This window comes from Drosophila takahashii, chromosome 3R (assembly GCF_030179915.1).
Source record: "Drosophila takahashii strain IR98-3 E-12201 chromosome 3R, DtakHiC1v2, whole genome shotgun sequence".
NCBI classification, from domain to species: Eukaryota; Metazoa; Arthropoda; class Insecta; order Diptera; family Drosophilidae; genus Drosophila; species Drosophila takahashii.
Genome location: NC_091681.1, coordinates 36,631,127 through 36,658,614, shown reverse-complemented (window position 1 = coordinate 36,658,614; position 27,488 = coordinate 36,631,127). Strand labels below are relative to the sequence as shown.

Genomic DNA, 27,488 nt, shown 5'->3' with positions numbered 1-27,488 from the left:
ACGAGAACGAGAACTCTTAAAATGCGGAATTTATTATGCACTCCGGCTCTTATAATTTGATATTTAAAGAAATCATTTTACGGCGGATGTAGATGCTGTACTGCTGCTGCTGCTCCTGATGCTCCTGCTGCTCGCTTATACAATTTAAAAATCGCGACGCTTTTTGTATGCAATGCAATTATTCTCCATTTACAATGCACTCAGCGCGAAGTAAGCAAACAAACAAACAACGGCTTGAATGGTAGATGGTATGGTGGGGAAAATGGAAGGAGGGCGCACAAGCAGACAAGTAAATAAAATTGCAAATAAAGTAAAAATGTTGAAATGCCAAAGAAATGCACGGTACATATTTTACATTTATTCATTCGCTGATTCTGAATCTGCTTTGCTCCTGTAGCTTCTGCTGCTCCTGCTTTCAACTCCCTTTTCCCTTGGACAAAAGCGACGATGGGCGGCATGTCCTCACGCCTGTCGCCTAGTCCTGGTAAGCCGAGCGTTAATAACAACGCTTATCTGTGGCATTAGGACCCAAACCCCACCCCAAACAAAAACCCAGCGACTGCGACAAAAAATGATAATGAAAAACTGAAATAAAAGCGCAGCGGCAGCGCCAACGGACAAACAAACAAACAGACGGCGAAAAAGAATACGAAACAGGCAAACAACACAGCGCGGAGCTGAACAACCGAACAACCGAACAACTGAACAACTGAACTGCCCGGGGTTGGAGAAGCACATAATTTAAGCTGCCGTTGCCTTAGCAATTGCTGCTTTTGCTGTTGCTTTTGCTGCCTGCATCGCTGCCGGCGTGACAACTTCAACTGACAGCCGCAGAGCAGAGCCATCATCCATTATCAGCAGTTGGCCATCTTAAAGTGCAGCAGAAACAACAGCGATGGTAAAAGGTAATAGTACGAATTTTCTATGCCCTATTAATGGTTAATAAATGAAAATTTATTTAAAGTCATTTTTTCTGAATTCAATTATTTCTAAAATTTGTAAATTCACTGCCCAAAAGTAAGCAACAATATATTTTGAAAGTAAAACTCATTTTGATCTAAAGTAAGTTATTAAATGAAATCAACTTGAAAACTAAATTTGTTAAATGTTATTTTTCTGAATTAATTAACTCATAAATTTTTCGGTATTTTCAAATCACTGCCTAAAAGTAGGCAATAAAATATTTTAGGGACAAAAGTTGGATGAATTCAATCAAAAGTTCTTTAAATAGCATACTTGTAGATACCTTGAGATACCACTAGTGATTTCTGATTTCCCCTACCTAAGTTCTTTTCAAAATTCACTATTCAACTTAAAACTTAATGAATCTTTAAATATTAATGACATATTGTCAAATTTAAAATATTATTTCTTTATGCTTCGTAACATAACTTTTAATTGCAGCAAAATCATACATTTATGAAATACAAAACCCTTTTAGGAATTTTAGTTCTTCAAAATTAAAAAGCCAAAGAGCCTGCTTTCAGTTGAGCTTAATAAATTGAATTTTGCCCACCTAATGGGCTAAGTGTATACGTCCGCGATACACCCTGCAAAAGCCCCCATTTTCCGTGGTATTACTCCAGCAACCCGGACAGGAAGCGAATGGAAAAAAGGCAGCGCGGACAACGGGTGGCCACAACAATTGCTGGAACAGCAACAGCAAAAGCAACTGCAACAGCGGGAGCAGCGACACAAAATGTTGCGATGGCATTGTTTTAATGCATTTGGAGCAGCAGCAACAGCAGAAGCGGCAGCAAAAACAGAAACAGCATAAAAAGGAGCCTGAGGATGCGGGCGCAGGATCCCGCCAATGGCCATCCATCCATGGCGTATACGCAATGTGCGCCACATTACGCATACATACGCACTACTTGCACTGCTGCTGCGACGAGGAGTCCTTAACTGTGAACGTCACGTAGTACCGCTTATTGCTGTCCAGCTTTTCTGCGGGCAGTGAAATTAGCTGTTTGTTCTTGCCGTGCGACAATTCCAGAGCCACCTTGTGGTTGCAGCGGTTGCCGCTGGCACTTCCGCCCGTGCCGCCCCCTGTACCGCTTCCCAAACCGCCCGCTCTTCCGCTGGCAGCACGACCGCTGGTCAGGATTTTCGGCAGGAAGAAGCTGCTCACGCTGCCGGTCTTCTTGTACTGGCCAAAGCCGAACTTTGGCATCGTGTGATGATTCATCATGGGAACTGCAAATGCAAAAACACATTAGATTAATGATGGTTGGATTTGCTGCAAGGGATATAGGATTTAGGTATCCTCCAGGTGCGCCACTCAGCTGAATTGCATGGTCACAAAAAAACAAAAAGAAAATAATGAAAGTGAGGAGTACATTTTTGGCTGCCCGGATTAGGAGCCATCTCAACTGGGATTACTAGCTACTTTCAGGAAAATAACCCGGCATAAACAAGGGCAAATGAATGCGTTTTTAATTTGGCCTAAGCCAAAGGACGCGCATCCTTTTTTGAGAAGGAGGCGGCGCAAGGCTCTCCAGCCAGTGAAGATGTAATAAAAGTTGAAAGCCAGCAGGCCGGGGTCGAGAATATTTTTAATTTGCCCCGCGCACTGAATAAACTGCTCGTAATTAGGATTTATATTTTTATGCCCTCCGGCTGCCGTGGAGGAGATGCTTTGAATTCGAGTGTCCGTGTCCGCTCGTCCCACGCTTGACCCACTGCCCGTTTGTCCGGAGAAAGTGTTGCCAACCCAGTCCACTGTTAACCAGGCGATTTGACTCTTTGGCCAAAGCTAAAGCCAAAGAAAAAGCCCGTCTGGTGCCATTTTTCACGCTTGCACAGAGCCGCTTAAAGCCCTCGAGCAATCGAAAGAGCGGCAAAGGCGCGGCACACAAAAAAATTGTAGGTCTGTCTAAAAAAAATTCGTACTATTTAAAAAATTTGTTAAAGCCGTTTATTCTTAACTTTTTTGGCAAATAAAATAAGTATAAGCCGATTATATGGAGGGTTTTTTTCTTATCCATATACATAGTTTGTTTAACAATTCAAACATAATAAAATCCAACCTGCAATTATTACTAATCCTCAAACGTAAAATAAAAAGAAAACACGTATCTACACAACAATTAAAATTGGTCAAAATTTAATTTTATGCTACGTCTTTTGTTCGGTATTTTGGCTGAATCAATGGAAGTAATAGTCCAAACATGGAATTTAATACCTCTTTGAGCTTGTAAATAAATCCCAAATCGATTGGGTTTTAATCCATCGCAAAAAGTCATGATGTAACCCCTTATAAAAAATTTAAAGAGTGTACAAATATTAAATTTTCTAAGTTCTAGTTTGAACTTGGACGAAAATTAAATTTTTAACCTCGAAACTAACTCCTAACATTTCGTGAAAAGAACTTAATGTCCGAACATAGAATGTAATACATCGTTGATTCTTTGGCATTTAAGCCAGAACATTTTAGTTTTGGACCATTCTTTTTAGCAAAAATACATATAATATAATAACTAAATATATATAATACCACTAAAGTAAAGTGAATACCTGTAGGTAATTAAGTGAAGCTTAAAACGTTGAATTTTTTTATTCCTACATAAAAAAGTTCTGTAAAATTTTCCCGCTTAAATAAAAATTCCTGTAGCCATCCAAATTCTTTCGAGTGCTTCTCCCAAAAAGATTACTCACTGTAGGCGGCGCAGGGTATTCCCGTGTAGGCGTGGGCCGCATGGAGGCAGCGGTGCGTCTTGGTGGTGCACTGCAGCGCCTTCTCGTAGGCATTGTAATCCGGACTGAGCCGCCGCTCCGCCTGCAAAATGGAAGGAAATTGGATGAGCCAGTTGGAGACGGGCACTTAATCATCGCCCCCTCATCACCCCACCCACCTCCTCGTACACCTCGTTGATGTTCTGGAAGTTGTTGGTGCCCGGTCGCTGGAGTCCCTTGAGCGTCTCGTAGAGAAAGAGCTCGAAGTTCTTGAACGTGTACTCGCTGAAGTTGTAGCGCCTTAGTCGCGTGCCCGTTTCGCCGCCCAAAAGGACGCAGGACTTGTGGTAGTCGTCCACGGCCCGCTTAACCAGCACAGCCTCGTTCAATTTGCTGGAGCGAATCTGCAGCGACTTGAGCTCCAGCAGATGCTGGAAGATCTTGCGCTCCATGTAGTATCTGTAAGGATATGGAGAAAAAGATGGCAAGCCATAAACAAAGGACCAGAGAAAAGCGCAGTCGGCTGCTTCCCATTGTCCTTGCAAAATAAATGTTAGCAAATGTACGTAAATTGTCATTTTGATATTTCGCGAGTCAAACAAAGGCAGACTCCTGCTGTTTCCGCTGACAAAGGACCTTCTTCTGCTCTTTCTCCCATCTCGCATCGCAATAAAAGGCATCATGTTATTAAAATTTCAAAAATACTAAAGTGCGTACGCGGAAAAAATTCTATTAATAATTGAGAAAGGCAGCGAAAGGCAGCGGAGTCAAATTAAAGCCGCCAACGGCGCCCTCTAAGCCGTAAAATGTTATTAGGAATTTTATTAAAAATTAGGCAAACAGGCTTTAAGCTTAAGGATGAGGATAAGGATATGCCCCTTGAAAGTTGCTCCCTTAACTCTGCGGCGACTCTTCTGAATCAACGAATGACGTCCAAGCCTTTTGCCTTTCGCCGAGCAGAAGCGGGGTGCATTCACCGAAAAAACTAAGCAAATTTGTCGAGGGCACTTGGAGTGCAGAAAAGCCGGTCTCTCGGTTGGAGCGGCGTTTTTCGAAAATTGTTTAACCAGGAGAGACGAAAGGCGGAGGACGAGCGCTTGACACTGCTCGCCACTTGGCTGCGCAGCGCGAAATTATGCAAAACAATTTGACTTTGAAACAAAAGTTCATTGCTCGTGGGATGGATGGGCGGATGGTTTTGCCAGAGAGCCCAGGTAATAAATAGGTAAGAATCCTTGAGAGCCAAAAGCTGCGTAATAAATTGGCCGAGGGCCCCGAAGAAATCCCGCAGCGCGACTTCAAAGCGGTCCATCGTTCTTCCGCTTGTTTTGCTGCCCCACCAGTGGCGGTCGGTCATCTTCTTTATCATCATGGCCCTCCTTATCGTGGCCATTCTGGCCATCATTCTGGCCATCATCATCGCCATCGCCATCACTTGTTTGCCGAAGCGCTTTTCAATTTTACGCCTCGCTTTTGGCTCCATTCGGTTGCGCCTGAGTTCTTTGCAAGTCTTTCGCTTTGTGCAAATACTTTTTGCAATAGTGTCCTTGGCATATATTTTTTTGCTTTCTCCCCACCCACTTTTCACTACTGCTGCTACTGATTTCCGTTTCCGCTCTACGTTCGTTCGCCTAGTACAACTTTCATTTCATTTTCTTGTGCGCGTTGATTTTGTGTGGCACATTTTTCCACCGCCACCAGCGTCCAAACGACCCACTGACTGACAGCCACCTTGCAAGGCAGCCCCCTTTTCCACCCACCTTTTCCACCCACCTCTTCCTGTTTGCGACACAAATGTGACAGGCAAAAAGTGCACGCAGCGGCAAAGTGGATGAAGTGGAAAACCCGCCGGCGGCAAAGTCAGCACCACCAGTAGTGAGTAGGCGCAGCTCTCACTTTTCCTTTTCCCAGGCGCTGACAACGACAACAAAATGCAAAGAAATTAAGCGCTGCACAAGTTGCAACAACGAATTCCGCCCGCCGGCAATTTCCACCGAGCACAAGGCAACACAAAAGCTCTGAGCGAACCTTTTGCCAAGTGTTAATGGCTGTCCCGAACAACGTGGCCTGCATACCGGCATACCTGCATCCCTATATCTATATACCTATCTCTATATCTACCTACCCTACCGAAAAATCGATGGCCTCCAAAAAGTGTTGACAAAGTCGCACCCCCGGAGAATTCGCGAAAAGTCTGCGGCCAACCGAAAAACTTTACCGCTTCATTTTTCATTAAGGCTCTATTTCTGAGCCCGTGCTTCAAACTTGGCCAAGTGGTTAGCTGGCTGACTGGCTGGATTTTCCAGGGAAAAACCAAGAATATCTGGGTCTTAAAGGTTAAGGCTTAAACTAATCGCTCAAAGTTTAATGAATTTTCCAATGCAACTATGTAAAGGCACACAGGAAAAAAAATTGATAAAAGATCAGATTGATATTTGCAGGTCAGTTTAAATTTTTTATTTTATTTTATAATATTTGGTCAAAAAAATACAAGATACAAGAAAAATAATATCAAAATGATATGTTTGAATCATAAATTTGATATAATATAAGCCAGAAATGACCCCATTTCATATCAAATTTTTTTTCTGTGCATGAATATCAGAATCAACATTTTAAAGTCGGTCAACAAATATGCCTAATCCCGTCACGAACCAAAAAAAAAGGAGAAGGAAATCAGGACAAGGCCCAAGGACAACAGATAAACTTGGGGTCGGGATGGAAAACGAAATCCAAATATTTAACAACGTCAATTACGTGAGCGCACATTATAAATCCCAAATCTCACCTGTGCTGCTGCTGGGACACACAAACTCGTAAGTTATTTGTTTAATTTATGCGTCAGATAAAATTTTAATCTCTTCGGAGCCAAAACGAGGAAACAAAATAAAGTTGCCTGGTCTTTCGGTCTGTGTGTGTGTGTGAAAGCATGCGAATGCGAAAAATAAAATGAAAATGAAAATGAAAAATACAAAAACGAAATAAAATAAAGTCTCTATTTACACACTTTTCATGGTATTTTCCTGGTCGACACCCCCTGAAACTTCCCCCTCCACTCCGCAAAAAGTATTCGACTGGGAGCTATGGATTCACTTTTTACTTTTTATTTTTACTTTTTTTTGCCTCGCAAATTCTATTTGGATTTTCGCCCACACCGATGCCCAGGCGTATATTCTTCTTCGGGAATTAATTGACTCACCCCCAGCCGACTTGTTGAGGAACTTGTTCGGAAAGTTGCTGAGCAAGACACTTGTTTGACTTTCGGTTTTGCGTACATTGCGTATACGCCGCGTATTTGTCGAAACCTTAACATGGCGCAATCTCAGCTTTCTCCTGGTTTCCTCCTCGTTTTCCCCTCCTTTGGCTTATGCAAACAGCCGAGTTAAATATTTTCATTAGTCAAGTGGAAAGAATTATTTATGAAATGCGCTCGCCGGCCGGAGATTTCCGTTTCGCTTCTGTTTTCGTTACGTTATTGTTTTGTTTTGTTTTTCTTTCTCGGTGAATGTTTGCAAATTTATTCATGGGCTACAAGGCAGATTAGCAAAATTAATAAAAGTCAGCTTACGCTTTTTAATTAAGTTTTGCGGGCCGTGGCTTATGCAAATACCAAAAATAAATACAATTGACTTTTAAGTTTGAGCAACAGCTTACGGCCATCGATCCGCCGAAGAATGACAAAATTAAATTAGGGCCACACGCGAGTTTCCCTTTCATTGCTAGTGTGCCAGGAAAATCCCCCCGGGGGCGCCAAAAAAGGATTTCCGGAAACAAGCCCGCAAACGAAGAGCGAACACAAATGGTAATCGTCCCTCTAAAAATGCTCTCGCTAATCTGCACTAATTCCATTTACAATTAGCATTAGCGAGTTGTAAACGAAGCCAAAGACTTTGCTTCACAGCGAAGAGAACGAGACTGCCTGCTTGCGGCTAATTTTCATATTTTGTTCAAGTTTCGGCATAAACAAAACAACCCACCTTTTCGCCACTTTCTCTTTACCTTCCTCCGGTTGAAATTCTGGTTCTGATTTCGTGCAGCTAATTAAAATGCGCAACTCTTTGCCGGAAATGAGCATTTCGGCTAATGACAAGCGAGCTTTGGCAGCGGACGAGATTCGAGGGCACTGGAATAAATCAGCCAGGATATTTGGTGCGTTGCTGGACTTGACCTAATTATGATTTATGATTTAACTGACCAAGAAGCACATTTCTTTTCATTTTCCACGTAATTAAGGCGTAGAAAATTAAGTTGTCACCAATAAATGTGCACCTCTTACCACCTGTTATTCACACACTTAATCCTCAAGGCTTAAAATCAACGGCGGACAGCGGTTCATAGTTCATGCTCAAGTACACGGAAAATGAACATTAATGCCGCGTTTATTGCCTTTAACCGCATTATAATAACTTTAAAGCGCTCGCCTTTTTATGGCGAACGGAAGCCGGCAATTTATTTGCTGACCAGCGCAACAATGGAGCAAACAAAAAGTGAAGAGGGAAACCAAGAAAAGAAATGAGAAATGCCGTCCAGGCTATTAAATCCCTGGCTAAATTAACTTTAAGGCGGCAGGCTTCCAGTCCAGTTTGATTACATTAAGAGGATACCGCAACTGCGGAGCTGAAGTGCGCGCGTGATATAATGCGAGATGCGAGGCGAGTCGGGCAGTGGGACATTCAAGTTGATTAAAATCAAGCATCAAGTAAATAAATCTACGGCCAAAAAGGCAGCAGCGGCAGGAGAGTCGCCGGCGCCACTAACTGCCTGGAGATTAATTTAAATGAATGAATCCCGCCATCAACTCTCCGGGGCCCTCGAAACTCCCCGCAATCACGGCCAATCTGTCCCGCTTGCTCAGGGAAAAAAATCGGATAATTTATAAGTTTGCCATTACCATTTGCATGTATCGATTTTTTACATATTTTCTGCGGATTTTGGAATTTAAAAGGGGGACACTTTTGAAGGTATAATGCAATCGGCGAAATAAATTACACAGAAATCATTTCAAGTTAAATATTATTTTTGAAGGTGTCAAATAGTATGCAATTAAAAAGAAAATACTTTTTGGAATAAATCCGTCTTATGGATTTAAACAAAATATTTGCATACTTTTAGACATGCATTTGAAGTTCAAAAGATGGACACATTTTGAAGGTAATTGCAATAAAAATTTATCCGTTGGGCAAAATCGTTGAAATAAATTACACAGAAATCCCTTCAAGTAAAAAATTATTTTTGAAGGTGTCGAAAAGTATTCAATAAAAAAAGAAGGTATTTTTTGGGAATCATTCGGTTGCTCTTCTGTATTTTACAAATATTATTGCATACTTATACTTTACTTAGTAAACGATTTTAAAACCCAAAGTAATTTCTGTGCTACTTTATATATAGTTTTTAAACGTACACCCCTTTTTTCTCAACTAAAAACTCACCTCCTGATATTCCGCTGAATGGATCGGGTGACGGCGCCCATGTCGCAGGCTCCCTTATCGCCTGGCTTGCGGTTCTCCATCCTGCTGCTGCAGGACCTTCCGTCCAGAGTGGCGTAGATGGGCTTACGCGGCATGTGGGCCGTGTGGGCCGAACGCAGAGTGGGTATCTTGCTGCGCTCCGCCCGCGGACTTGGCTCGAATCCCGAGTCCTGATCCTTGCTGGTGGTGGCCAAGGCGACCATATGGCTGCCATCTCGCGAATCCTGAGAGTTTTTCCAATTGCTGCGCGTTTTGTTGCCGCTGCGCACGCGCTTTTTGAGCCGTCGCTTCCTTCCATTACCTCCCATGCCCTCCGATGTGTCATCTGCTATGGATCCTCCAGCTGCTCCTCCTCCTCCTAAACCAACTGCTCCTGAACTCCCCACTCCATGTCGATTTCCGCTGCTGAGGAAGCGACGCAGGGCACTATCATGCTCCGGATCCAAGCCATCCCTCTCATCATCATCGTATTCATCGTCGTACTCCTCGTACTCATACTCCATCTTCTCCAGCTCCGCGGCACTGGGCAGCTGGACCCCGGATCCTCCCCCCTCGCTGACCACCTGAAAGACTTGATTGGATGTCTCGTACTCCACCTTGCGAGGAGGTCCAGGTCTCTTGGTCTTCTCATCCAGGGAGTCATCGCTTTTCAGCACTTGGAAGCTCGATTTCCGCTCGTTGGCAGTTGGCTCATCGGAAGCTGAGGCTGCAGGATTAGAGTTCTGATTTGGGTTTGGAACTGGGTCATCGTCCGCCGAATCGGAGGGCAGGAGTGTGAAGGAGCGCCTCGTCTCCTGTTCCCTTTGCGGTGGCTCCGGCTGGCTGCTGGTGTTGTTTGGGGTGGTGGGTGTGGAGGGGCGTGGCTGTGGTGCGGTTGGCGGCTTTTTCGGCTCAGTTGGGGCAGAGGGAGGAGGATGAGCAGTGGTCGGGGGAGTGGGAGTATTAGGTTTCGGTTTGGCTTCAGCCTCCTCCAGCTGCTCGACTTTTTTCCCTGAAGCCGCAGACTCAACCCCTTCGACCGTGTTGGCATTTGGCTGTGGTTTCTCTGCGGCACTCGGTGGCTTAGCGGCCTCTTCTTTGGGTGGTGAAGGGGGCGTGGCAGGTTTAGGGGGGCTTACAGGCTTTGGGGATTCCTCAACCTCCTCTTCAGGTTTTTCAGCAGGTGCTTCGGTGCTTTCCGCTGGCCTTTCCTCACTGGAGGAACTCTTGGACTCGCTGCTCAACGCCGTGGCTGCTATTTTGATCACCTGTTCTACCTCTTTCGTTACCAACTGGGTTTCCTCCTCGCTCAGCTGCAGCTTCACATCCTCTTTTTCCCTGCCATTTTCCTCTGGTAATTCCTCGGAGGATTTGGAGTTGTGATTCTCCTCTGGTTCATGATGGACATCCACCTGAGTCACCACCGACTTGGCCGCCGCCTCCTGCTCCTCGTCGGTCAGCTCCACTGCATGTGATTCCTCCACCACGAGACTGTCCATTTCAGTGGGTTTCTCACTCCTGGCGCTTTGGTTTGGTGACTTGATGAAGGTGGCTTCCTTGGTAGGCGAGGATTGTCGCTCCTTTGGATTGTTCTGATCCTTGGAGTTCCCAGCCTGATGATCTCCATTAACTGTCAGCGGTTTCCTTGAATCTTTCTCTGGTGAAGACTTCTCCTCCTCGCTATCTTCTCGGTTTTTTGATTTCCTGGAGGAAGTGGATCGCTTGCGGGCCACCACTCGATTCTTTTCTCTTTTGTGATAGCAACAGTTCTCGCAGGAGTCCTCGTCATCCTCATCCTCCTCCTCCCATTCACTAGAGCTCGCATATCTCTCCCTAGATTTGCGTCTTCGTATCTCAATGTTACTCTTGGATCGGCAGATTTCACTGCATCGCTCGTGCTTGGACTCGCCACAACTGCTGGTCCTTCGCCTCAGCTGCCGCCTCTTGTGCCTACGACAGACGTGCTTCAAGCGCTGTTCCTTGCGATAGGTTTGCTCCGAGCAGCTGCAGTCGCCTTCAGGATCTTCAACCTTACCATTACCATTATTATTACCATTACCATTTCCAGTATCCGAATCTGCGTGTTTTAGATACACCACATACTTTTTAGAGCTGCGCAGATCGTGTAGTTCTTCCTTTTCCACGTATTTCAAAGGTCTCACCATATCGGTGGCATTGGTTTCGTGGAAGGGATTCCCTGCTCTTCTACTCGATAATCTCACCTTGTTGGCCGGCTGACCGCCGTTAGCCTGCAGGAACTTGGCCGTGGAGCGATGACCCCTTTGCAGAGCTCCATCAAGAGGTGTTAAGACCAATCCCCTGGAATTTCTATACACCCCATTCACATCGGCCCCATAATCCAGTAGCAGCTTACACATATCCGTGTAATCATTCGCTGCCGCAATGTGAAGCAGACTCCTTCCATCATTGCTAGTGGTGTTCACCTGTTTGGGTCGCTGGTTAAGGAGCCATTCGAGGAGCTCTCTTCTCCCCGAAGCCGCTGCCTCGTGGAGCGGCAAATCACCCTTGGCATTGCGCAGCCAGAGATTTGCTCCACGATCCTTGAGCAACTTCAAGGTCTCGAATTGCCCCTTGGAGCAGCCACAATGTGCTGGTGTGCGTCCCTTGCGATCCTGGCGATTGGGATCCGCCTCCAAATCCAACAATCTAGCAGTGGCATCGGCATGACCCAAGGTGACGGCATAATGCAGGGCTGTGCAGCCATTTGAATCGATCAAATCGGTGGGGGCGCCACACAGACCAATCAGGGTGTCGATGCATTCAGTGTGTCCCCGGGAACCAGCACAATGCAGAGCAGTGAGGCCATCTCTGAAGGTAGTTAAATTATATATATGTGGTATAAGGTTAAAGGAGGATTATACCCACTTATCGGAGGACTCCACTCTGGCCCCCGCCTTGACCAAAGCAATCACTGCCTTGGCTGAGCCCGCTGAAGCGGCCCACAGGAGCGGCTGACGACCATCCTTGTCCTGGACATCCACACTGCTCTGGGGATGGGACAGCAGGATGCCCAGGATCTCCAGGGAGAGCCTTGAACTGGCCGTGGAGCTGGCCTGCTGTTTGCTATCGTGACTGGCTCCGCACATCTGGGCGGCATAGTGCAAAGGAGTCCCGCCATTCGCGTCCGGCTTGGCCACACTGGCTCCTGCCGCCAGGACCGCTCGCAAGGACTCCACCTCACCGCATACTAGATAAAGGAAATAAAATTATATTTTATGAAAATTATATTTTTTCATTAATCAAATTATTTTTACTAATTTTCATGGCATTTAATAGAAATTATATTTTTTCATTAATTAAATTCTTTGTTATAATCTCTGTCACAGACGGCCGAAATTAATCAAATTAATTATTTAACACATTGAACTTTATAAATAGCCTTTTTTAAATGCCAATATTTCATATAATTTTTTTTCCTTAGATTAAATTGATTGGAAAATGCTTGCGGTCCTAAATAAATAGTATATATTATTTGCAAGTGTAATTCATGCAGTTGTATATTTATTTAGTAGGTACAATGTAAATATTTTCTTGCCCAAGTGTGAGCTTCTGTTTGAACAAAAACATAGTTTAAACAAAATTAGTTTGTTTTTTGACCACCAATTAAAAATAGTTATTAAATCAGTGCATTTTTAGAAAAGTGAAGGATTTGATTCCAACAACTACTACTTGAATTTTTTAACTACGAATCAAGGTAGTTATAAGGATTACCAAATATATTAATATGCTAGTGACTTTAATAAAAAGATCTGCTTTTTCGCTAGAAATTCTTATAAATAAAGAATTAAATAATTTAATTTAATTTAATTCTTTTTTGTGGGAAAAAGAGAAGCTGTTCTGTTTGTAGTAATATTTTTCTAAAAATAATCTATTATTTATTTATTTCTCTTACCCGTGGCCCAGTGCACCACCGAGTGGCCCTCGTTGTCCACCGCATTCACATCCGCCCTGTTGGCCAGTAGCAGGTTGACCATCGCCAGGTTGCCCTGGATGACCGCCAGGTGGAGCGGGGTGAAGCCATCCTCGTCCGCCGACTCCAGCAGCTCGGGGGCTGCGATCGCGATGCTGGCGGCCGCCACGAGGTCCTTGCTCCGGTCGACGTCCTGCGCGGCACAGTAGTGCAGCGCGTTGCGATGGCTTCGGTCCCGCTGCCGCAGCAATTGGGGCTGAGAAAAAAAAATGATAGAAAATTCCAGTGATAAGAGGGGGGTCAGAAATTAATTACACTTCGCCCGCCGGAAAATTATGGGCAAGCGATTGCACCTGCTGCTGGGCGGAGGCCGCAGCCGATTAATAAACTAATTAAAATGCCATTTGCATATTGCATCAATTTGCATCACGGCCATTCGCATACCCGACCTCTGCCGCCCACGGGCAGCGTTTGATGGATCGCGTAATTTTCACAGTCTCCGGCTTAATTGCCAGCAAATATTTTTGTGGATATATCGTACATACATATATGGTTTGTATACTGTATCGAGTGGAGTGGAGTGTTGTGTAGTGTTGTTTATTTAACCGGCCAAAGTTGTTGGTGGTGGTTGTTTCGCTTGTTGGTTGTCAGCCGGTTTGTCAGGGGGCGAAAGCAATTACTTTTTCCAAACGCATCACACCTCCGGCGGCAGCAGCATTAAATGCAAAACTCGCCGGCCGGCCAATTAATAATTTAACATATTCACGCGTTAATCAGGCAGAAATTATTGCAAAGAAAAACAAGCGTGGAAAAAAGGACTTCTGTGGACCGACTGACTCTTCGTTAGTAACTAAAGCAACACCAGGCGAAAGGTAAGCAAACGGAAAGCGTCGCCTGGAAAGGTCCTGCCGAAAAGGATTGGAAGGGTTTGCTTTGGCAACCGATGGCCCGTTGTCCTGGGCAACGTGGTGAGTTGCCAGGTGGCAGGTGTGGTGGGTAGCTCACCAGATTATCGTTGGCATTTTTGGCGCGCAAAACAATATCGAACTCCAGCGGCGAGGCGAACATGCTTTGTCCTGCCAGAAGCAGGACCTCTTCCTCCTCCTTCGCCTCCTCTCCCCTTTTTTACCAAAGGTTTTTGGAAGGAGCAACGAGCGTGGAACGTGTCAAAACATGTCAAGTGCACAAAAAATACTGTCGCCGCCGCCGAAAAGTATGCTAAAACTTTGCCAGCTGCTGCCAGGAATTCGCAATGCGACGACAGCGACGCCGACAGCGGCAGAGGGCAAAAGGCAGCGACGTCAGCGGCAGCACGCAAATGTGAAAGTGAAAACGTTGGCAATTCGTCGGCCAACTGGGCGGATGATGGTTGTGGGGGGTGGGTAAAGGACTCCCTAGTCCATGGGCGCCGCTTATTAGGCTTCGCAACTAACTTTTCTTGCGGCATAGTTTGTGCTAATTTCCCGCTGCTCCCACACCTCTTTATTTTCCGCCTATCTGCTCAGTCACTTAGAAAAATCAGGTTTGTCTTTGTAGATATATTAAATAAAAGTAACTTGGGTAAAATATAACGCCGACTTGTATTTCTTTTTCAGGGTTAGCGAGGCATAACCTCTCATATTCTCAAACAAAAAATAGGGATTAAAATTTCTGGCCAAATTGCCCATTTATAGCTGTTTTTCAATCATAACTTCATTAAACCAAGGCGTACAGCTAAAATAATGACTGCTTTGGAAGCCTAACACCATAAGCTAACGATCTCCATCTCCGATTACCGTTAAACTAAATTTTCTAATAAAATGTTATATTTTTTGTAAAATCATTTTTTTTTTGCAAAAATGGGCAAAAATTAAATTTTACATGTTTTAATACCAATCGTTAGAAATCAAATTACGAGCTGAACGAGGTATTATATTAACTGTTCTGACCTTTTTTTGGCAACATGTCAGTCAATATAGAGAATTTTTTGCAGAATTTTCTGTGAACAAATTCAATGGTCTGCCTTTTGGTTACTCAGAAATATTTGAAATTTTTAATCTTGTTTTTGGCTTTCCTTCTCTTTGAAATTAAATAGTTTTCATAACCTCCTGAGATTAACAGAAATATTTTCTTCGCTGTGCATGTGGTGTTTATCTTGTCAGTAAGCCTGAGTGATTGACTGTGTTGCTTTTCTAACCAACATTCAATTTTTACAAACATTTCGGGCACGCTGCCCTGCTATTTATATCGCGCGGAGGATATCGCGTGACTGTCGTAGGACTGTCGTGAGCCGAGTGGAGGCCACCTCTCACCTGTGCCCCCCTCAGCCCTATCTGCTCCCTCTGAAGCCCCAGGAAGTGCTCAATTTATTGCACATTTTAGTATGAGTCAAACAAGAGTTCAATAGCTATACCTGCTATAGAAGAAAGTAAGCCAAAACTCTTGTGGCAAGAACAACAAACGGAGAGAAAGTGGAAAGTAAACTTTGACTATTAGGCATTTGCGTGTTGCATGGGCGCACTTGAGGGGGATACTTATGGCTGCCGAAAAAGGGTTCTCAGAGTTCCCAGAACAGCTCAACAGGTGCGATTGGATGGAAGAGCCCAAAAGTTAATTCCCCCAAAAGTTAAATATTTAATGTTTCACTTAATTTACAGTTTGCCCCGAAATATGGTGCGAATTTTTTGCGTTTTTATGGCTGTGGGATTTCCATATTTCTTTCTGTTGATTGAATCGAATTTGAGCTGCGGCTACGTTTCCCTTTTGTTTGGCCCAAAAAAACTTTTGCTTCTGCAGCTATGGGGAAAATGTTTACAATGAATGATTTTTATTTGCTGCTTCCGTTATCTTTGGCCAGCTTTTTCAGCTTTTCTGCTGGCTGCCGGCCTTGTCTGAGTTGCTGTTTGTTTCTTACGCTGCCGTCCGGATTATGAATAATTCAAATAAACTGAAATGATACCTAAAAACTTTGACAGCCTGGGCGGCAACAATAGGGGGTAAAAATAAGGAAGGAGGATGGAAAAAAATACGAATATAAACAAAAAGGGACCTCAGGATGGGGCAGTGTTGCTCTGGCTGCTTTGTTATTATTATGATGATGATGCTTGGTGTGATTGTTGCCCTCCCCCTAACCCACCCTCATCATCATCATCATCACCACCCACAGCCACAGCCACCCACTGGCCGCTTCTGTTGGTGTCATGCAAATTTGCATTCAACTTTCTACATTCACCCGACACAAAATGAAATGCGATAATCAAATACGAGCAACAACAATGCAGCAGCACCAGCTGGACCACCTACAACACCCACTCCACCATTCTCGGCCAGATAAAACTTTGGCACTGCCAGTTAGCCAGTCCAACAGTCCACCAGTCCAGTTGGCCCACCAGTGCGATTGCCATCGCCATTCGAGTTCCTGTTTATGCCATTTTAATAGTTCTTTAAACAAATAAAACGTGCCTGGGCCACATAAAAATGGGGTCACAACAAGGGAATAAATATCACAAGTTCCAGAGGTAATAAAAAAGGAACAGCAAATCAAGCAGAAGACTTGGAGCCAATGCACAATATTATCACATAATTATTTATTAGTTAATGAGCATCTTAACAAACTTACATCACTACAAAATTAAAACTTTAAAATAAGTAAAAAATTACTATTACTGACTATAGAACTTATATTATCTTATATTAAATCATTACCACTTGTCTATGCTACATCTTGGATATTTTTAACACATCTCCTTAGGATTCTAAATTTTTTTTGGTATAATAATTAATCTAGTCTATTTCAAAACCTACTTTCCCTAGCTGTCGATATAAAATTATATAACATTTAATTTATTTAATACCCTAACCACACGCGGAATAAACTCCACGAGTGCTGGTTATAAAAGGCGAAAAACTCGCCAGCTAGTCCATCTGGGTTTGTTTATCTCACTTTTAGTTTCGCCGGATTAATGGCAAATGAGCTGCAAGCCAACAAAACGCACAAAAGGTGAGCATTAAAAAGCACGAGTCAGGATTTATGGGGTCCGTCCCGGAAAAAAGAGCAGTCAGGAGCAAAGCAACAGTTAGGCTGGTATAGACATAAAATTTCGCATTTTACGATTGCTCATCTCGAAGCCAGGCAACTCATCCCTTTCGCCATCGCCCATCCTAAGTCGATGGATATACATACATACATATGTATGCACGTGTTGTGCCTTTAAGAGCTTCCGTGAATGCCGAAACGCAACTAAACTTAAAACTTCCTTTGGGTTTTTTGCACCCTGAAATACACCCAACATACAGGAGGCTTATGGATCTGAATTGTGAAGCTCTGAACAAAAACAGAGGAAAACAATTTGCGTAGCTCTTGAAAACAGATATAAAGATATCAAATATTCGACCACTTCCCTCGTGTCCGACGACTTCCTCCTCGGCATTTGCATAACTGAAGCGACAACTGTCGTCCTTGTCGTCAAAGGACGAACTCCACGGGACCCACAGGATCTGCTCTCGAAATCAGAGCCTCAGACTGAAGTGTGTGGTCAGCAGCAGTCGCGCTCTGGTCGGGCTTATTATTCATATATCGTAGGCCATTAGCATAACAATGAGTTGAAGATGGAAGTATGGTCACAGAAGTCATAGGATGTGTGTCTTCTACTCCTTTGATTCACGAGCCTGAAATGTAGGCGTGCATGACGCATACGCCGTGTGGGATACGCCGAGCAAGGGGTTTACGGCCAGGAAGTGCGTACAAATATAAATAAAGCATAAATAATAATGAAAGACGACGCAGCCGCCACAACAATAACAGCAGGAACAGCAGGGAAAGGAAAAGAGAAGTTACATGATAATGCATAAAAAATAAAATACATGCATGGCCTGAAAGCCATGAAAGGGCACAAATGGCAGCTGGCAACTCCGAGGAGAAAGATGTCGGCATATATTCCGGTGGGGTAAAATGCTGGAGGAACCGAGAATTCGACTTAACGCTTCGTTGGGCAGCACATCCGCCATAATTATGTGTGACGCGTCGGTAGAATGGCACATTAAAAGGTTGGAGCATCCCCGAAATGGTAGCTGGATAACCCCAAGGATAACCCCGGAGTGCGCCCAAATACCGGAAACTCTTTTCGCAGGCGCCTCGAGGTCGCCGCTTAAGATGTCAAGTGACCACAGGGCATAGAAGCCACCACTCCGGCGAACCCAGGCATCTCAGAGACCTCAGAGACCCCAACACAGTCCCACTCAATGGCAAATTTATGCGGACAATGTGCCATTCATATGTTAATCACATTTGCCCGGCCCCTCCTCAAGATGTATTTTAATTAACGTGAGCGGCAAAGTGCGCAGGTAGCAACCGACTGGAGTCCAGGGGCGAGTGCAGAAAATATTCCAAGGGGTTTTGATTTCATCATTAAAATGTTAAAGATCTTTTAAGGCTGAGAAAAGGTGAAATAAGGCTGAAAACTATGGTAGTGTTTTGAAATCACTTTTAAAAGTTCCTAAAAGTATGCACTAAAATAATAATATTTTTAATTTAGTTCCAAAATGTATTTTTGCTTAGTTTTGAATAGTTGTAAAAGAGATTTTGTAACTATAGTTATTTCTGTGGTATTAAAATGTATATTATTTATATTAAAGATGTCTTAAAGTATTAGGTTAAATATACAAATTTATTTCAGTACTAAAATTAAGTGTTGCATACTTTTGGTCAGTTTTAGAAGAGATTTTTGAATCTCTCGTAATTTTAGTGGGCACTTTAATTATAAAATGTATATTAATTGGAGTATATGTTCTAAGGAGGTATAACATCTTCGTTATTCATATTCCACAAATATGCATACTAATTTTCGGTGAAAACCTCCCATTCAGATCCCTCTGCCTTAAGACTGTAAACGTTTTGATTTCAGAAACCCCCCATGTTCGCCACTGTTTGAATCTCAAACAAGAAACAGCAGCCATGGCTTTATACGTATAGCAGTTGTAGGCGCAGAAGTGGGCGTGGCAATGTCTCAAGCCGCCAGACGCCTCCGCAGCAAACTATAATTTGCATGCTCGACAGACAAAGCTTAACTGCTGCTCAGGCAGGCGGCAGAAATACAGGTGAATATGAGAGGGGACTTTCGAAAGGGGGAATAGGTATAGGATGATGCTGCTCTCTAACTGTTGTTGTGGCACCTTTTATACTTCTAATTAGTGCCACGTTGGCGGCTGCAGCAACAATGGCGGTTGTCTGCGTGCACTGCAGTTGGCTGGAATCGGGCCCTTTGTTGCGGCATCTCTACCTTCTCAACGCTTAACCCTTTTCTCCGTTTCTCCTTCCCCAGGAGCCCCTTCCACAGCCCACCTGCTGATCCTTCGAGGAAGCGTTTCACTGTGCAGCATTCTTAAGTAGTTTTGGCAATTATTTACAGCTACTTTGGCTCAGGGCCCCCGCTTTTCTCATCCGCTTTGGCCTGAACTCATCAAAAGGTTTGCCGCACGGATTATTATTATGCCATGTGCCGGGGATCCGGGATCCGGGTTCCTGGATCCAGAATCCTGAATCCTGCTTGTGCTGAGCTGAGCTGAGCTACCTGTACTCCCTGCGCTGTATAGTTAAACTTTCGCATAGTTTTTATGCCGTGCAACGGATTAACAACAACGGCAAACTTTCATTTTGATCTACAAACTTTTCCGGCGGTTGGAGCTCACTACCTTCCCATCTCACAGCCAGGTGGTAGAATGTTTGCTAAACATCAAGAGCAATTTCCCCGCTTTAACGGCAATTCAATTCCGGCTACATGGCTCATGCATACTTTAGAGTCGCTTTTTCCACCAGCTGAACATGGGAAATATGAGAGCCGAGCCATGTCCATGTCGCCTGCATAATTCATTGGCCAAGTTGTGAGTTTTAAGTTGTAAGTCATGGCTCAAGTTTTCTCTAAATCGAATTAACTTGGAAAATATTTTAGACCCCCACTCCTCTACGGTGGGTCAATTAAAAATTATGCACAGAACAGTCCCGCATTCCGAGTAATTTCCGCAACACAAAACTTTCTGCCAACTCTCTGACCCCAAAATCCCAGCCAGGACTTCCCGTCCTTCTGCACACAGGACCAACTGTGCACCGAAGCGCATTAAAATTAGTAACAAGCTATGCTCATTTGTGTCAACTTTGACTGTCATTATGCACTCGGAGCAAATATTGTTGGATGCCGAGGCAAAAGTTTTGGATGCCCCTTCCCCTATCCGAACTCTCATGTGATTAGCCCGTCGGGCGCTTCCTTGAGCAAAAATGTTGCAGCAGGAGGAGGATACAAATTCATACACGGATATCCTATGTGCTCCAACTCCAGTTGGACTGCAACTTCGGACCGGCCAGGAAGTCATCTCGAGAGCCAAACAGCAATAGTTTCCAGTAGTGTGGCTTCCACACGGAAAAAATTGAAATGCCCAGGTAAATTTAATATATTTTTTAAGATCAAGATAATATTTATCGTTTTTAACAATATTTGTTCCAAAAATACTAAATTTGGTATTTTAAAACAGTATTTTTCTAGCTTTTATGAAATGATAAAATATCAAGTTGTTACGCTTGAAGATCAGATTGATATGTGCAGGTTAATTTAATATTTTTTGATGATCAAGATTATCTCATCTTACAATATTTGTTCAAAAACAAACTAAACTATTTTAAAACAATATTTTTATAACCAAAAAAAATATGATAAAATAACAAGTTGATATAAATTTGACATTAATCATATCTGCTTTTTATTGATATGAAATATGGTAGAAATGATCCTATTTCATGTCGATTTTTTTTTTCTCTGCATTGCAAGAGAAATTTCTACGATTTCAGTAATTAATTTGCCAATGCAAACTTTGGTCAGTTCAGTTCAGTTCAGTCGACTCCGAGAGTCATCCTCGTCATAGTCCGCCTGCTATTTCTGGTGGCTTCTAATTAATTGGACAGCTGTCGGGCTAAGCCGCCGCATATGGTCCGTTTTGGTCCAAAGTTCGAGGTCCAACCAATTGGAAATGGGTTTTTGTGCTCAATTAGCTAGTGACGGTCGCCCGTTTTGGCCAACTTCTGATGATGACCGAAACCGAAACGAAACGAAACCTCAAACCCGCTCACTTTTCGCCATTAATTTAATTCGTTGGCCCCGCCGACTTTTATTTGGACATTTGTTGGGCCTCGCAGCCTAATTAATTGTATTCGGACATGCAAAACTGTCGAAATCGCATGCAAATGTCAGGGGGTCAGTTTTTCGGGGCCAAAATAAAATATTTCGATCCAATCAGAGGTCCTCCAGTGGGGGCAACCTTTGGCGCTGATTGCATTCCACTCGCTTCTACCTTCTTGCTACTTTTTCACCTGACTTTCGCCAAACAGCCGAGCGATTAATTAAAAATTCAAATGACTGCGACTGAAGTTAAATAGATACCGATTGAAGTAATCTGAATGTCAGCGGCAAAAGCAAAGGCAAATCAAATGAAATGAAAGAACGATTGAACATTGAACAGTCAGCCAGAGCTACTCACTCTGAATAAACGAAAAAGGGGGATAAATGGAAAACTGGGTGAAATGCAAACTTTTTCGACGTCATTTTTAATGAATTTTCAACAAAATGTGCCAAACGTGTTGAGCTCAGAGCGCTGGGATGGGTGGAAAAAAATCGCAATTAAAATTACCAAGCAAAGGCACCGGAAGAAGAGGATCCGATTGCATCAGCCACCGCCACTCCTTTCGCCATTTCGCCCAAATTGATAATAATTTGCACGTTGATTGAGCGGCAATGGCGAAGGAACGCGGAAAATCGGGGGAAAAGCAAGGGAAAGTGCTATGGACGAGCGTAATTATAAAATGCCGACTGAAGGTCAATCAATCGCAGCTAATGGAAAACTCTACAAAGTGGAAACTATACTTTCTAAACAGGCTAGGTGCCTGAATATTAAAGAGAGGCGGGGTGCAAAACAAGGCGTTCTGAATTTCAAATTAATTTTCAACGACAACTTTCCAGCACTCCCAGGACCGCACAAAATTCTCATTCGCATCTCCCACAGGTCCAGCATACCCTTTGAAAAAAGGTTGAGGAAGTATTCGCTATTGGACTAAAATACCAACATATTTAAGTTGCTTAGAAAGTGCTGTTAATTTTTTCTAAATCATTTTGAACCATTCCTATTCAAAGGTTTTACAAAAAAAGGTTAATTTTAAAATCACTTATAGAAGTGTCTAAAAGTATGCCACAATATTTTTTGAATATATATATATATAGTTCAATATTAAGTAAAATACCTACACATTTCCTAAAAAAAACACTTTCATACTACTGTTAATTTTCAATTCATAATTTTAAAGCAATTCCATTCAATGATTTTAAAAAAACCGATTAGATTTTGAAAAACTGTCTAAAAGTATGCCGCAATAAATTTTAAGTCATTCTGAGAGAAATATTGTTTTTTTCTCACCATAGTTTAATACACTTTTTTAAGAAATTTTAGGAAATTTAAAAACACCAAAAAAATTATATTATTTTTACCATACGCTGTAAGGGTCATCAAATCGGTTCAGCACTTTCCCACAAAGTTGCCCCCTTGTTTTGTTATTATATTATTTGCAACAAACAAAAGCATCTCTTGCGGCTCTCGGTCGGCTAAAATCAACTTCTGCAGCTGACTTTTGAGCGAAAACTTTTGCTTAAAGCTGTAAAAGTGAAAAGGGGCCGTTGGTTAGGAGTTGTGAAGAGGGACGAAGGACGAGGGAGCAGGACAGGACCCAGCAGCGCCGCAAATCTTAAGTGAAAATAAATAATTCACACCTGCAGCAATCTGAGGGATGGCAGCCAGCACACACACACCCTTAGATAGACATACAATTACCAAGTTGCGGTGTAAAACTTCAGTTTCGAACTCTCGGCTAAATTGCGGTTTAAAGTTGAAGGCAGGAGGGCTATATAGCTATATAGTAGCAACAACAACAACTGACCCCAATGCGAAGGTGGCACAATTACGCCATTAACATTAACTAAAGGCGGGCACAGCGTTCGGGGAATTCACAAGAAGACACCACACAGCAACAACAATGCCAGGAGCCAAAAAGTTTTATTTTCTAAGAAATTAAGACTTAATTGGTAAAAACAGCAGCAGCGGCAGCAACAACAATGAAGGCCCAGGCAGACAATAAAGACGAGAGCACCAAGATATTGAGGGGTGGCTGCAAAAACCAACATCAATGAAAAGTTTAAGCAAAACAATAGCAGGCGAGTAAACAACGTCGATGAATGTTGCTTGAGTGCTCTCGAAAAGCTGAGAAGCCACCAACGTTGTCCCTGTATATATCTCTATATATATTTCTATATATGTGAAATGTGTGCTGAAGAAGCTGAGGCCCCAGCTCTGCAATAGTTGTTACTCATACGCCATGTTGAACACAGCAATAAATCGGAAACACAGAAATCCAATAAAGAGAGCAAGTCATACATATATATACATCTGTATAGTTCAAGAGGTTCTCTAGTCTAGAGCAGAGCAATTAAAATATATCCACAAAAATATAGAAGCGCTAAGCAAGCAGCAACAACGAACAAGAGGAGCTGTGTTTAATTATTCTATGACAAAAACAAAAATGAAAAAGAAAATACCGACTGTTGGCCAGAGAAGACGGTAAATTAAAGACATTAAAACTTTTAATAGCTTAGGCGGCTTTATCAAGGCTGCGGAAAATCTGAGACACAGACATGCACAGAGACAAGACAAATTAAAATATGTCTCACAGGCACAGAGATATAACAGAATGAACAACAATAAGAACAGCAATATAGCCGCAACTGAACATTAATAATATCAGTCAGCGCGACTGGCGACGTAATTATATACAGATTTACTGAACTTGCTGGGGAATCTTCTGAATCTGAATCAGAGTCTGAATCACAATTACCTTGAACCACGAGAGGAGATTTTTTTTTGTCTAAAAATACAAGTACCTACACTTAAAAATATGAAACGAAGATCGATTTTACGTTATGTGGTATCAATTTTGACTTGATATGAGAGAGTTTGTACTTCTCGCTCTTCTTCTCTTTTTCCAAGTCAGAGAATCTCCGAGAGAGTGAGAAATCAGTAAAAACGATATGCCAGAAATTTACCATGCGCATATCGATTTGACCCGCGACGTGTTTTTTTTTTTGCGTGTACAAGTACCCCATTTCATCAGTACCATTTCATTTGCATAGGCAACACTGCACACTCACATTACGCATACGCCTCGTTGGCCCCATCAAGTTGAAAACCAATCTTTCCGCCTCGATTTTGTGTGTGCTTTTCAGCTGGGCAACCGAAAATGCCAAAATGCGGTCATGCTGTTGTTACAGTTTATGAGGCTCATAAAGTACGCGAACCAAAGTAAGTAATAATCGCCGGCATTTGCCATATTTCACAGGCAAATAAACTGCTCGGGGGCTGAGTTTCTGCCAAGGTTAGGCAACAGAAATGTCATTTGGCAATTACATAGCCGAGTAAACTGATAGAAGGGCGGGCGGTTGGCCTCATCTAAGTATTTGCACAAAAAGTCGCTGGCAATACTCAATGCCAGGCAATTTCACATCAAATTTGGCGTCAATATCAATTACCAGGACGAAAGGCACGCCAACTGGCCGGAAATGAAGGCATTTGTCAGGGCTCACAATGCCAGGCGAATAATTGCAAAACTAGCAACATGACAAGCTAATGGCTAAGAGAAGGGGTGACTCCGAAGGACATGACCAGGCTCCTTTGGAAGGCCTTGAAAATTTATCTGCGTTCAATTAAAAACTTTTCAAATTTCAATTAAATGTGAAATTGGCATATTTAGGCGCTTGATGAACGAGCAGCAGGACGAAACGGAATCAAATGATGGTCATGATGGGCAGGAAAGTAGAAAAGGAGATGAAGATGAGGAAGAGTGGAAGGACCAACCATTTAGCATTCACCATTCGACCGGCATAACTAAGCTGGGGGGATTATTTTGTCAATTTTAAATGTCCTGCCATTTACAGCATTCAAATTCAACTCGCCTTTGTTGTGCCTGCGTTCTCCAGCCTGTTGTAGAAATGTTTATGAAGCAATTAGGGCCTCTGAACTGTGAACAATGCGCCGAAATGACTGCAACGGAAATTTAAAGACCCCCCTGAAAACAGCCAGAGACTTTGGAAGGGTTTTTCGCTTTTGGCTTTAAGCATTGTGTCGGCTCATCGTCATCGTGACTGTAGAAAGATTAGAATCTTGCTACGCCTCTGCCTGATTTGGGCCTTTATTCCTTTCGGCCCGACAAAAAGATGACTGGCTTTGTTTTTTGGGAGCCAAAGAGGCGCGGACCTGGAAGAAGTCAACTTGTCATGCCTGGACCGCCCCGGCTTAGCCATTATCCTTTCGGCTTTCTCCCAGTTTCTCCTGGCAAGTCCCGGTCCCTTACACACTTGCACTTCGCTTGTTGTTGGCTTTGGACAGAACACGTGTTATAATACGCCAAAATAGACTACTCTGGATAGTTTTATGCACTTTGCACTTTAAAAAAATGTTTTTCCTACATTTTGAAAATTTGGCGTTAATTGCGATTTTTAATTGAATTAAAAAAATTGTTTCCCTTAATAAATTTACTTTATCTGAAACACATTTTTTTTTAACATTTCTTGTCTAATTTATAGTGAAATTGTATTGCCATTGAACGCAAATTTCTAAAAATCAACGCTAAGCTCTTTTTGAGTGTAGAAATCAAGTATGGTAGGAAAATATTAATAGATATATTTATATATTTTTAGTGGTTAAATGAACGGTGATCTCAAATAGAGATCATGCGGATAGCTATGCTGCTGTGTTAAAATAATAATAAAATTAAATTAATAATATTTTTAAATTATTCTTCCATTAAGAAAAGTAACACATTCTTAAATAAAAACTTAAAATTTGAGAAAATATGACCAAATAATTTATTGTTTTATGTTTAAGTTTAAGTTTATTCATTTTAATAAATAGCTGACTTATTTACAAGAATTTTGGAGGTTAAGTAACCGCAAAAATATTTTAATTAATTTATGAAAATTTTAAATAATCATAAAAATAGTTAGAAATTCATGACTTATTTTAGAGTGTATGTCCATCTTACCTTTTCGCGCATTTGGGCGAGCACTTGGACAATGTCGCCCCGCTGACAGGCATACATAAGACTGGTGCAGCCTTCGGCGAGACGCCTTTTGGCGGCGGAGGAGGAGGCGGAGGCGGGGGCGGACTGTGAATGTGACACCGTGAGCTGGCCAGGATCTGGATGGGAGTACGGGGGTGGGTCTGGCCATGGAACTGGCTCTGTTTCTGGCACGTCCACTGCTGCTTCCGCTGCCGCATCCGTGTCCGCATCCTGGCTGCTGCCCGGCATAGCAATGACTTTGTCTGTTGGCTTTTGCTGCCGCTTTTCCTCCCGCTTTTCCTGCTGAGAATGATGTTGTTGTTTCTGCAACTGGTCGTCCTGCTGCTGCTTGGCGCGTGTCCTTCGTGGCAGCGGACTCTCGAACTGCAACTGCTTTTTCGCGGCCTTCAGACGCGGCGGTTTGGCCGGCCCCGTCACGCTTTTCACTTCCGCCTTCGGACGCTTCTGCATCCTCTAATGCGGTTAGTATTCTGACCCGCTTTTTGTCCTTTTACGCCCCTTTTTCCCCCTCACTTTCTGTTTGTCTTTGTTGTCACTGGGTTTTTCACTCATTTTACGCCGCTTTGATGCATTTTTTCTCGTTTAATGAATCGCTGGCTGCCGGTTGCCTATGTATAATTAAACACTAATTTGTTTGCTCACAACTGGCTTGGTTAAGGGCTTCTCTCTATGATGCGGGTCCTTCATCTTACCGCCGATAGTTTGCGGTTGCCGTTGACAGTTTCTCGCTAGTTCAAAGTAAACACATCTCGGTGCTTTTAAGCGGAAACGGAAGTAAGGAGTGCGGAGTGTGGAGTGTGCGCTGCTTTCAGTCGAACGCCTTTTAAATTTTCAACGGGCGCCACGCAAAGGCAACATCCGCGGCCATGTCCTCGTCAATAATTAATTTCGGTTTTTATCAAAGAGTGAGCAACGCACACACATGATGATGACTAGGGAATAGGTTGGTTGGTTGCTGGATGCTTGGCAAAACAGCGAAATAGACAGCTAGAAAGGGGGAGGGAATCCAAACCACCCACCTTTGCGCACAAGGGCGTTGACAGGACCTCCGCGGCAAAGTATGCCATGAAAAATTCACTGTCTCTGCATTTGATTTAAATTTCCCTTTTCACACATAAGCGCCGCGCATTTCACGCGATGATATCAAAGTGAATTTGGCTGTTAAATCGCTTGGAAAATAGTTTTCGACAAAACGCCACCGCAGGCGAAACGGGGAAATTCCTTGCTTATTTTTAGCCACAAATAATAATCATATGAATGCGTTTTCTCTCGTTTTGAGCTGCTCAAGCTAAAG

The 27,488-nt window shown here is 43.0% G+C and overlaps 1 protein-coding gene across 1 annotated transcript; it reads right to left on the bottom strand.

Annotated features, from left to right (window-relative positions):
- Positions 1-1,482: 1,482 nt before the first annotated feature.
- On the bottom strand, positions 1,483-26,837 carry LOC108065881 (uncharacterized). Its single transcript, XM_017154127.3, has 7 exons — positions 26,156-26,837; positions 13,036-13,309; positions 12,009-12,330; positions 9,105-11,951; positions 3,855-4,134; positions 3,658-3,778; positions 1,483-2,196 (listed from the first exon to the last, which is right to left on the bottom strand). Exons 1-7 carry the CDS (start codon positions 26,642-26,644, stop codon positions 1,871-1,873), a joined length of 4,659 nt encoding a protein of 1,552 aa, XP_017009616.2. The 5' UTR covers positions 26,645-26,837; the 3' UTR covers positions 1,483-1,870.
- Between the last annotated feature and the right edge of the window lie 651 nt (positions 26,838-27,488).

Excerpts from the sequence above, each read along its gene's own strand:
- LOC108065881 (XM_017154127.3), bottom strand. The coding sequence starts at position 26,644 with ATGCAGAAGCGTCCGAAGGCGGAAGTGAAAAGCGTGACGGGGCCGGCC. Across the intron at positions 11,952-12,008 it reads AGAGTGGAGTCCTCCGATAA|AGATGGCCTCACTGCTCTGC; the intron begins GTGGGTATAATC and ends AACTACCTTCAG. Across the intron at positions 3,779-3,854 it reads TCAACGAGGTGTACGAGGAG|GCGGAGCGGCGGCTCAGTCC; the intron begins GTGGGTGGGGTG and ends TCCATTTTGCAG.